The following is a 12064-nucleotide window of genomic DNA, read 5'->3' on the forward strand; positions in this document are numbered from 1 at the left end:
CCTGGCCCCAGAAAATGGAGACACTACTGGTCTCGGAAAATGGCGCTTTTTTTAAAAAAAAAACAAAAAACTTTGGATTTCTTTTTACCATGGAAATAAAAAAAAAAAGATCCTATACATGTTTGGCATCTGCAAACTCGTAATGACCTGGAGAATCATAATGGCAGGTAAGTTTTTGCATTTAGTGAATGTGGTTTAAAAAAAACAAACAAAAGTTGTGGAATTGCACTTTTTTTGCAATTTCACAGCACTTCAATTTTTTTTCCTGTTTTCCAGTAAACTACTTGCAAAAATCGATGTCATTCAAAAATACAACACGTCCCCACAAAAAACAACCCCTCACACAGCCATATTGACCAAAAAAAGTTGTGGCTCTGGGAAGAAAGTGAGCAAAAACAAACGGAAAATCCCAAGATCGTAAAGGGGTTAATGAAAAAAAAAAAAATCTGCAGCAACTCAAATATACTTTACCTTATTAACACAAGAGTTCATCTCACCTGATCATGTAGAGCCTTTAACTCTTCATACTGAGTCTTGTACCTCCTTCCAATTTTTTTCACTTGGTTGATATGTTTTATCTTTTCTTGTATATCTAACAATTTAGTATTAAGCTCTTTCTGGAGATTTTCCTTCTCATTCTTGAATTTTACAGCATCTTCTTTAGCACTTTGACACTGACTCTGACACGTATTCAGAGCAGCATTTAACCTGCCATAGAAATGGAAAAATGTTTGCAAATTTTAAAGCACATTGAGGAAAGACAAAAGGTCGGCATGCTCCAATTTCAATATTCACATCTAAATTTCTGGAATTTTAGCCTCGTCACCCCCCCAAACCTGTTTTCACCTTCCTGACCAAGCCAAACCTTATAATAATTACAAGTGTCATTTTATGAGGTAATAACTAACTTCAATCCCAGTGATTGAGACTTTTTAGTGACATTTACTTTATGTTAGTGGTAAATTTAAGTTGAATTTTTGTGCGTTTATGAAAACATCAGATTAACAAAAAATTGAGAATGTCACAATTTTCAAACTTTAAATTTTTATATGCTTAAACCAATTAGTCATGCTGTACAAAATAAACATTTCCCACATGTCTACTTTACATCAGCATCATTTTTTAAACAATTTTTTTGTTAGGATGTTAGAAGGGTTTTGATATAACTTGCGTTTATTTCTGAAAATATCGGAAATTTTGCAATTTTCAAATTTTTAACTTATGTCCTGAGAGATATGTCACACAAAATAGTTAACATTTCCCACATGTTTAGTTTACATCGGCACAATTCTTGAAACAATTTTTTTTGTTAGGAAGTTAGAAGGGTTAAAAGTAGATCAGCAATTTCTAAATTTTCCAACAAAATTCACAAAACAATTTTTTTTTAGGGACTACATCATATTTGTAGTGACTTTAAAGGTCTATATGACAGAGAATACCAAAAAGTGATACCATTCTAAAATCTTCACCCCTCAACAAGCTCAAAATCACATTCAAGAAGTTTAATAACCCTTCGAGTGCTTTACAGGAATTAAAACAAATGTGTAAGGAAAAAATTAATATTTTAATTTTTTCCGCAAAAATCTTCATTTAGACCCAAATTTTTTATTTTCACAAGGGTAACAAGAGAAAAGACGTTGTTACTTACCGGTAACGGGATTTCTCTGAGCCCATGACTGCACCAACGGAGAGAGGGGATCCGCCCTTCAAGGACAGGAAACCTACAGATAAAAAGGCTGTACCTCTCCCCGCATCAGTTGTTTACAGAGCACGAGAGGACCTCCAGGTTAATACAAAAACATCACCATTGCCATTCTTAGCAGGAACACTCTGTGCTGTGGCTAAAACAATCTTAACAAATAAATGTGCTCACTACATCTGCAGGGAGGGAATATACGGGCGCTGTCATGGGCTCAGAGAAATCCCGTTACCGGTAAGTAACTATGTCTTTCTCCCTCCCCCATGACAGCACCAACGGAGAGAATTACATAGAATTGTAGATTAGGGAGGGACCACCACCTCCAGAACCCTTCTCCCAAAGGTAAGGTCAGAGGAAGAGGTTAAATCTAGACTGTAATGTTTGTAGAAAGTAGAGGGGGAAGACCATGTCGCCGCCTTACATATTTGCTCTATGGAGACATCAGATCTTTCTGCCCAGGAAGTTGCCACTACTCTGGTTGAGTGAGCTCTGATACCCTCTGGAGTAGTATGCCAGGGAGTTGGCGTCCCTTATCCACCTCGACAGCATACCTCTTGAGGCTTTTAGTCCCTTTCGAGGGCCCTGGAAACAGACAAAAAGAGCCCTATCCTTCCTACACTCTGTGGTGACTGATAGATAATGCAATAAACACCTCCTGACATGTAGATTATGGAGGTCTTGACCCCTTTATTTTTGGGATTACGACAAAGATGGAAAAACAACCTCCTGGGACCGGCGGAATCGAGACTCCACCTTAGGCAAATAGGCTGGGTCTGGTTTAAGAATGATTCTGTCCTCCAGGATTTGTGTAAAAGGAGGGCCAGCGGACAGGGCCTGAATATCGCGGACCCTTACGGATCGAAGTCAACGCTACTAATAATGCTGTTTTGAGGGACAAATTCTTGAGAAGAGCTATCTAAGGGTTCACACGGTGGAAAGGTTAAGGCTAACAGGACTAGATTTAAATCCCAAGGTGGTACTTTCTGAATAATGAAGGGTCTGGATCTAGCGGAAGCTTTTATGAATCTAGCTACCCATCTGTTAGCAGCTAAATTGTAAATGTACAGAGCCCCCAATGCAGCAACCTGGACTTCCAGGGTACTTGTGGCGAAACCTTGCTCTAAACCCCTTTGGAGAAACTCTAAGATGGCCGGGATAGGAATCTCCCCTTTGGGATTAGCCCCTGAAGTGGAAAGGAATTTTCTCCAGGTTTTACCATAGGTTCTGGTGGGGACAGGTTTTCTGCTCTGAAGGAGAGTGGAGACCAGATTATGGGAAAAACCCCTACGCCTCATGAGTGCCCCCTCAAGTTCCAGGCCATCAGGTGTAGATTTGATACCTGGGGATGACATACTGGACCCTGGGAAAGTAGATCCGGAAGCACCCAAGGATCTGTAATGGAAATCACTCTTAGCCAATAAAACCATGCTCTTCTTGGCCAAAAGGGAGCGATCGGGATTACCCTGGCCCTGTCTTCTCTGATCTTCCGCAGAATGGCAGGTATTAGGATAACCGGAGGAAAGGCGCAAGCGACGCTGTGATACCACAAAATCATGAAGGCGTCCAGAGCAAAAGGGTTCCCCCCTAGATCTATCGAGCAAAACTGATCTACTTTTGGGTTCAGACTGTTGGCGAATAGATCTATTACAGGAAGACCCTACATCTCTAATCTGGTGAAAGATGGACTGATTCAGCACTCATTCGCCTCGTCTTAACTGAGTCCTGCTTAGGAAGTCTGCCTTCTGGTTCTCTATGCCCTTTATGTGGAGTGCTAAAGAGACATGAGATTTTCTTCCGCTACCTGAAAAATGAAGTCTGTTATCAGAGGATGGGAATGTGTTCCCCTCTAGTGGTTCAGATAGGCCACCAGCACCTGGTTGTCGGACAACACACTCACCTGATGGCCCCGAAGAGTGACCAGAAATTCTATAAGGGCGAACTTCACTGCCAAAAGTTGCTTCCTGTTTGAGGATATTGATCTCAAGTTCTCCGACCAGACTCCCTGAGCTACTTTGTCCCCCACATGAGCCCCCCACGCACTGGGACTTTCATCCGTAGTGAGGGTCTGAGTAATCCTGTTCACCCATGGAACACCTCTGGATAACCTGTCTATCTTCAACCACCAACCTAGAGAGAGAACAGCCTTGCGAGATGGGTAGTTGACTCTTTCTAAATGCCCCCCACTGTAATCCCCTGGTGTGGATTTTGGCCCATTGAACTGCCGATATGCAGGAGGTCATGGAGCCTAGAAGAGACATCGCCTTCCTCAGAGGGGAGATCTATTGCTCGGGACATCAAGCTCATGATTTTTAGCTTTTTCTCCTCTGGAAGGCAGCATTCCTGCCTCTCTAAATCCAGTAAGAGACCTAAAGACTCCTGCACTTTTTTTTAGCTCTGTTCTTGACTTTTTTAGGTTTAAAAGCCAGCCTAACCCTACTAAGGATCACATTACCTCCTCCAGCTGCTCCCTGCACTGCTGTATGGAGTTGCCCACAATCAAAAAATCATCCAGATATGGGACAATCAGGATGTCCCATTCCCTCAGGTGTGCTATCACTTCTGATATCAACTTGGTAAACACTCTGGGGGCGATTGTGAGCCAGAATGGTAGAGATGTGTACTGGAAGCTTGCACCGAGATCGCTACCCTGAGGAATTTGCAAAAGTCTTTGTGAATGCGGATGTGATACTAGGCGTCCAAGTCCAGGACAGCCATAAAACAATCTGGAAACAAAATTTTTATAGCCACCTTTATTGTCTCCATTTTGAACGGTTGAGATTCCAGTGACTTGTTCAGTTTCTTTAAATTGACAAAAGTCCTGAAACTGCCGTCTGGTTTCTTCACTAGGAACAACGGAGAGTAGAAACCTTTTCCTCTTTCTAGGAGGCGAACCTCCTGTAGGACTGCTTTGTGTACGAGACCCAACATCTCCTGTTCTAGAGCTAACTGCTCCTCTACGGAGGTCCGTAAGGGGGTAATTAACACATTCTGTCTAGGGACTGTCAAGAAACGTAATTTTAGACCTTATCTCATCAGGTCCAAAATCCAGGTACTGCTGGGGATTTTCTCCCAGGCCGGAAGAAAGAGGGACAACCTTCCTCCCACCTGGTGCAAAACCTCATTGGGAGGGCTTCCTATTATTACTGGAGGGACCCCCAAATATAAAGCCTGTTCTTTTTTCTTCTATCTTCCCACTTATCCTACTCTTTAGGGGGCTTTCGACGGATAAATTTCCTACTCCGAAAAGATCTTTTATATGATGGCACGGAGAGGATGGGAAAACGCTTCTTATTATCCCCTGCTTTGGATTCTAATCGACTAAGCCACACCATTAGGGATCTAGCTGTGCAGGTAGCAGCAGCAGCGGGCTTGAGACCCCCTTCCTCCCCGAGGCCTCCCAAGATCCTTTCAAGAAGAAGTCTGCCGTCTTATCCAGGAGATCTTTCAGAACCCCCATGTCTTCAAAGGGAAAGGCAAATTTCTTAGAGGCCTTAGCAATGGCCACGTCTAATTTCTGGGCTTTCTCCCAAAAGGAATAGACTGGGTCATCAAACGGGTACTTCCTTTTAGGGGTAGAAAGATTCCTTCTTTCTGGCCTATCCCATTCCTAGGGACTTAACTTTGTCATTAAGTGGAAAAACCTCTACGTTTTTTCTGATCCAACCCGCTAAACAATGTCTTCTATGGACTTTTCTGGACGCTGATCTATTAGCCCCATAGTGGATCTAACTGCTTTAATCAGACTATCAGTCTCATCTATAGGGAAGCAATTCCATCCACCTTTCTCTTCCTGAGACGAGGAGAAACCTGAGGAAGAGCAGGAAGATACTGATCCCTCATCGTAATCTGAACTAGTGGATTTGGAAACAGGGGAAGCGGCTCTAGATTTATGTTTCCTTTCCCTACCTCTTTGTAAAGATTTGAAGGTATTCTGCACCTCAGATTTAACTATAGAACTGATCTCAGACGCAAATCTTTGAGTTTCCTCGGAGATCGTCTGCTCTATACAAGAACTGCAGAGACGTTTAGTATATGAAGCAGGCAGTTCTTCAAGGCAGAGGGCACAAATCTTGTGCTTAGTCTTGTTTACGCTTTTTCTTCCCTAAAAGAGAAGAAAAAGTGGGGCCCTAACTAAAAAGGTTGAACATTCACGAAGATCACTCACCCATCAGACATGACCAGGGGGTACCAGGGTAGGTAGAGAAACCGGGCCAGCCGAAAAATCTCCTTTGGAGGCCAAAGCCACGCTCGAGCCCCCGCTGCGCTGAGTAGACCTGCCAGATCTTCCGCTCCCACTGCCACAATGACGGGAAGGATCTTAGTCTGACTGCTGAAGAGGAGCTTCCACAGACTCCTGCTCCATGTCACCCTCCATCTGGAGAGTTGCTCAGTTGATGTGCAGGATTTCACTGGCGCCAAAGCTCCCCTTATAAGGGCGGGAGCTTCCTTCTTTATTAAACATCCTTAATATATTTTTCTTTCCCCAGGGTCGCGTCGGGAGCTCCCTCCGGCCACGCCCCCCCGCCATGTCATCAGGAAGCACCTCAGGCGTGTCCCCGCGCATGCGCAGAAGGGAAACCCGGAAGTCCGGCACCACAGCGTGATGCCGCGACTGGGCTCCACCGCTCACCTTGCAGGCCTGCCGGACCCAGAGGTGGAGCTTCAGGTGACTGCGCCGGCCGAGGCAGGGAACCCCCCGCTGCCTGGATCAGACCGGCCAGGCCTGGATCTTTGTCAGGTAATTTTTCTTCCTGCAGGTACAGCACACTGCAGGTCCCCCGTCAAGGACAGGAAACCAACTGATGCGGGGAGAAGTACAGCCCTTTTTATCTGTAGGTTTCTTGTCCTTGAAAAGCGGATCCCCTCTCTCCGTTGGTGCTGTCATGGAGGAGGGAGAAATAAATTATACAATTTGTTGTGCAATTTCTCCTTAGTACGTAGATACCTCATCTGTGGTGGAAAACTACTGTTTGGACGCACGGTAGGGCTCGGAAGGGAAGGAGCCCATTTGACTTTGTGTGGAATAGATAGAAGTCATGTCACGTTTGCAGAGCCCCTGATGTGCCTAAACAGTGCCCAAACCCCCCCCCCCCCCAAAACTGACCCCATTATGGAAACTAGACCCCCAAGGAACTTATCTTATCTAGAGGTGTGGGGAGAACCTTGAACCCACAGGTGCTTCACAAAACGTTATAACGTTGGAATATGAAAAAGCAAAAACGTTGCTTTGGCCGCAAAGTTTCATTTTCACAAGGGTAAAAGGAGGAAATGGACATTTGGCCAGAGTATGCAGATACCCCATAAATGGTGGAAAACTACTGTTTGGGCGCACGGCAGGGCTCGGAAGGGAAGGAGCGCCAATTAAATTCTGGAGTGCAATTATGGCTGGCACAGACTGCGGATGCCATGTCACATTTGAAGAGCCCCTGACATGCCAAAACAGCAGAACATCCCACAGATGACCCCATTTTGCAAACTAAAGCTCTTGAGGAATCCATGTGGAGAAGTATGGTGGAACAAAACTAACTACGCTGATAGTAATTGTTGGTGAATTGTTTATGTCCAAAACTTATTCTGCTGGCATCCTACTTTAAAGGACTAAGGTTTTTAATTTATTAGTTTTTTTATAGCTATACCAAGGGACAGTTTTCCCATAGATGCACATTATTATTAGAGACTGTCTTCGGCAGGACAAGTTGTAGATTTAATTCTTAACCTTTTTTTTTTTTTTTGATGGGGTAGGGGGTGGGAGAGGAGGGGTTGTGGGAAGGGTGGAAGATGTGGTTACATTAGGACACTGGTGTCTGGGTATTGAGGCACCATCCAGACTCCTAAAAGGAAACTTTCATTCACATAAAAATCTATTTACCTTGCAATCTCAGTCTTCAATTTCCCAGTGTCTTCTGTCAATTGCTGAATACGTTTAGTATTAATCTCTCTTTCAGAAAGCAACTTTTTATACTCCTCCACATCAGTATCTTTTTGTTGATTAAGTAAGTGCTTAAAATGAGAAACAAAGCAGTTTTACTTAAACATAGGGGCAAGACAATGCTCATTATCCCTTGCAGTGACTTACCTATCAGATTAACAAAGAATCAGACATATTGAAATGTAAGGGCCCCTTAAAGAGGTTGTCCACTACTATGCAGAATGCCCCAATCTATTTAAATGGTGGAAATAAGTTGTTTTGTAACTACCATCTGTTGTGCTTCTTGCCTGTGAGCGGCGCCATCACTGGCTGCTCGCCAGGCATCACGTGATCCCGGCTGCAGCCGGCTGACATCTGCTGATGTCATGTCCAGTTCCGGCTGCAGCCAGGCGTGACCCAGTGACGCGCTCCCCCCTGAGTGATGGGCTGTGGGCGGGGTTTCACTGCACGTCACGGCCCCGCATCCACCGCGCACTTTTCATCTCCTCTGCATTCATTGGGAAATCATGCGGTGGATGCTGGGCTGTGGCGTGCGGTCAAACCCTGCCCACACCATTTAAATCGATTGGGGCATTCTGTATAGTAGTGGACAACCTCTTTAAAGGAAATCTGCCAGTAGGATCCACTCTCCTATGCAGTCTATGTGGGCATGCAGGTCATAGGAACCATTACCACCACAAACATAGCCATTACCAAATGGAGGTCTGGATCGCTAACCGTGTATAGCAAACAGCCTTCCCTAGCAGTAGATAGGGGGCTAAATACAAAAACATTTTAACCGTGTTCCTCTAAAAACTTAAAAAATGACAAATAGAATTTCACACATCCATGGAGCACAAGATAATTGTATACAGTGTGACATTTTATAAGCAACAAAGCACAAGTATCAAACGGCAACTGTGAAGAAAAATCTACAAATCAATCAATAAGGGAAAAATCGTAACAGCAGTAGAGAAAAGGGTGAAACTGGATATACCAATATTGTAAGCAAAAAGGGGCTTGAGCTGGAGGTGATAAATCTAGCACATTATCTCTGGGTCCATGAGCTTTAAAAGGGGTTATAGCAAATGGTCTACACTGGGCAGAATATTTCCTATTGTCTGTATAGAGAGACACAGTATATTTGAAAAGCAACAATTTGGCTCATTGGCCATTTACAGACAGCATCTTTTAAATAGACCAATTCAGGTCATCCTGGAAATAGGAGTCGGTGGTCAAGTCTATAAAAAGCTGGGCTACACAAAGAAAAAGCATTCACATGCGGGGGCAGCTTAAAGGCTGATGTGCTTTCCCTCAGTTATTCCCTCTCCTCCCTCAAGAAACAGGTCAACTGCAGACGGAAACGTGGGTATTTCAGTTTATTTTTATTTTAGAACTGTTTTGCCTATTTGTGTGTCATTGTATTTTTACCTTTTTATATATTTATTGTAAGCACTGTATATTTTTATATTAAAGCTTAAAACCTTTAAAAAGTTGACCCTTGTTCGATCTAAAAGAATCCATAGCCTTTAAGAGAGAGTGTGTGACCTTTTGATTGTCTGACCGTAACAGATTTCAGGGACTGATTACCCCGTGCTCGATGAGTGGTGGCAGCTAAGAAATCGGGGTGTGATGAATGTGTGGGGGTGTGATTTATGTTCACTTTATAGCCTAAAACAGAGGATAAGAGCTGGAGAAAGTGAGAGGAGATAGATTTACCCGTGCAGGAGCACTCCACGTCACGTGCCGAGCAGTGTGTATGTGACAGCAACAGTTACCACACATTCATCACATTTGATACGAGGTTTGTGTTCTCAGCTTAGCATTCAGTTATATACCTGTGTTCGTGCCCTCCAGCGTTTCACATCTTCCTCAAGCAGTTTCTTTTCTGCCTGTAGCATACCACTTTTCTCGCTTAATTCAGAGTTGGATTCTTGCAGTGGTAATATATTTGCCTCAAGTTTCCTGATCTGAAATAGATAATATACAGATTGGAGGCTTAGAATTGAACTATTTTAATTTTTTTTTTTTACTGCCAGTTTCTGGCTTTAAAAAAAAAACAAAACAAACACATGCAGGCCTAGATTGTAGAAGCAAAGTGCTCTTTCCTCCGTTAGTTTCTGAAATAATTTCGTATAGTCTGGCTCCAAGCAGACAAGAGCCTAAAAAAGGCTGAATCTGCATTGCATGACTTAAGCCAGAGGACTCCGCACAACATGTTGCCAGGATGTTTGAGCGGAACATCAGGCGATTTCCAGTACCCAAGATGTATTTACCTTCAAGTGCAATATGGTTGGTCAAGTCAGAAAGTTCAGGAGCCTAGGCATTGGATAGGATGCCATGACACAACGGCATCGACCATGCTGATATTGCCTTGAAGACTCAAGTGGTTGCAAAGGCCAGGCAAACATCGAGCCAGAAGCCTCAAAAGATGACTTTTCCACAGACTCAATGCATTTGTCCGTTAGGTCTTTTAGATAAGCAGCAACCGCAACTGGCAAGGGAGTGGACTTGGAATGAAGAAGCACAGGAGAGTCCTTTAAGGAAAAAGCACATTTAGAGAAGCTCACCCGAGAAGGGATAAAAATTATCCAGCCACTCGGGTCTCTGAAATAGTGTCTATGTGCTTCCATTCCCTGGTTAGCACCTTGGAATCGTTACAGAAATTTCTAATGGTGCGTTTGGCTCTCTTCAAAGAGATGCTCTCTATTGGAGGAAAAGAGCCCTCAATCTTCATTATTAAGGCATAACTGACAACCTGAACCAGGCGGTCAACCATGTCTCTTAATTTAGAGGATTCATCAGTGTCCAAATACAAATCTGAGTTAGAGGAAGGATCTTCCTCTCTCAAGGAGTTGGCATCCGGGAAGGATAAGAAGTAGAAGGAGGAACTCTAGGGGATGTAGTCAAAGAAGGGGACAGGAAGGGGAACTAGAACACAACTGCCTAGTTGGTTCCCTTATGTGATATGCTGAAGGGTCTCTGCTGGCGAGTCCGACTCTCCTTGTGAAACGGTCAGTACCAGATGCCACTGTGGCAAGGGGCCACTCTCCCGTAACAGGAACCAAGGAATGGTCAGTTCAGCCACATACTGAAAAGGCAATAGCCCATTTGTAGAGGAGGGTCACAACCTTCCTGAGTGAGTGGAGGTGGGGAAGTGGTCTGCGGCATGGCTGGTGGGCGGGCGCAGGTAGCCACCAGCTGGCTAGTAAGAAATTTACAATTGCTTACTGTGCATGCAAGAAAAAAAAAAAAAAAAAAGGCAACTAGGGAGATTAGTCTGGCAGAAGAAAGCGATCTTTCCTAGAGTTAGACATGACAGAAGGAAACAGATGAGAGAAAGACCTAAGGAGACCGCTTTCAGAAGAAAAGGGAGTCAGTCATTGTGTGCCATGGGGTACTGGGCTGTTTGTTTACTCACAGAGGCTACTGAAGTAGTATTAGGGGCATGCACCAGTTAGGGCCGTGATGTATGGGGTGATGGCAACTACTACAGAGTGATGGATAAAAGATGGTGGGAGTACAGCTTCAACAGGGAAAAAAGGGGGCAGAGAAGCTCTTGCGCTGATAGGTCCAGCATCAAAATGGGGGAGAGGCAGGCACAGTTGTCAGACTGCAAAAGCTAGAGGTTAAATTAGCGGATAAGGTCCGGCGGTGGCATCAAAGAAAAAAAAATAGCAAATGCTCACACTGGCGGGTTATCCGGTGAAGCAGCAGTAGTGCTGCACATATGGCATGTGCGCCAGGAGAGCAGAGAGTGGGGAAAGTGGTTGGTCAGGCAAAGAGAAAATGCTCGACTGTCCTGAAGTTGGGCACCATAGCTTCCCATCTTTGATGGGGGGAGTAGGGTGGGGGGGGGGCTTTGGGATTAGCCTAGTGCCAGTAGGTGAAGCCTGGAGAGGAGGAGGCGACTCATGCTCTTAGTGACAGCAGCTAACACCCATGGGTTCTATGCTCCCCCAATAAAGCATCCAAAGAACAGGAATCAAGAGCAAAGGAGGAGTTTGTCTGGAGAATGTTTATTGGCTTTTTGGGGTAAACCTGACGAGATTTCTTTTCTTTGGCATGGGAACAAGGTCAAAATTATAATATTATTAAAGAGAAAAAAGGAAACTACTATTTTTCAAAAAGGAAGAAACTGGATGAGGAACTTTCTTAAGCTGGTTGAGTACCAGAAAAGAGGAGCAATAGCTCGAGCTGACATTTCAAGTTCACTAGGAATGGAAGTTATACCCATCAGGAAAGACATCCATCAAGTCTTATTGTAAAACCAACAAGACAATCTTATGGCTTTCAGGAAGGTCTTTGATATTTGCTGAAAGCTCGGATACACAAGGATTGCAGTTTTAAACAGCCATATTGTTCAATGTATGGGCCCCTAAATGAGGGTGGAAGACTGGTTCCTGAAAGAGCAGATCGTGCAAGCAGCAGAAGCCAGGTTACGTAAGCCAGAAGGG

The 12064-nt window shown here is 44.1% G+C and overlaps 1 protein-coding gene across 1 annotated transcript in view; it reads right to left on the bottom strand.

Moving 5' to 3' along the window:
• Window positions 1-12064, bottom strand: part of TPR (translocated promoter region, nuclear basket protein) — a 145770-nt gene that overhangs the window by 29583 nt on the left and 104123 nt on the right. The window contains exons 29-31 of the mRNA XM_073642977.1: window positions 9446-9577; window positions 7569-7699; window positions 498-708 (exon numbers count right to left, since the gene is read on the bottom strand). Coding sequence (XP_073499078.1) covers window positions 498-708; window positions 7569-7699; window positions 9446-9577 — 474 coding nt within the window. The remainder of the gene's footprint in view (window positions 1-497; window positions 709-7568; window positions 7700-9445; window positions 9578-12064) is intronic.

Source organism: Phyllobates terribilis, unplaced genomic scaffold (genome assembly GCF_046119375.1).
Source record: "Phyllobates terribilis strain yellow unplaced genomic scaffold, ASM4611937v1 Scaffold_8__6_contigs__length_399053987, whole genome shotgun sequence".
Taxonomy (NCBI): domain Eukaryota; kingdom Metazoa; phylum Chordata; class Amphibia; order Anura; family Dendrobatidae; genus Phyllobates; species Phyllobates terribilis.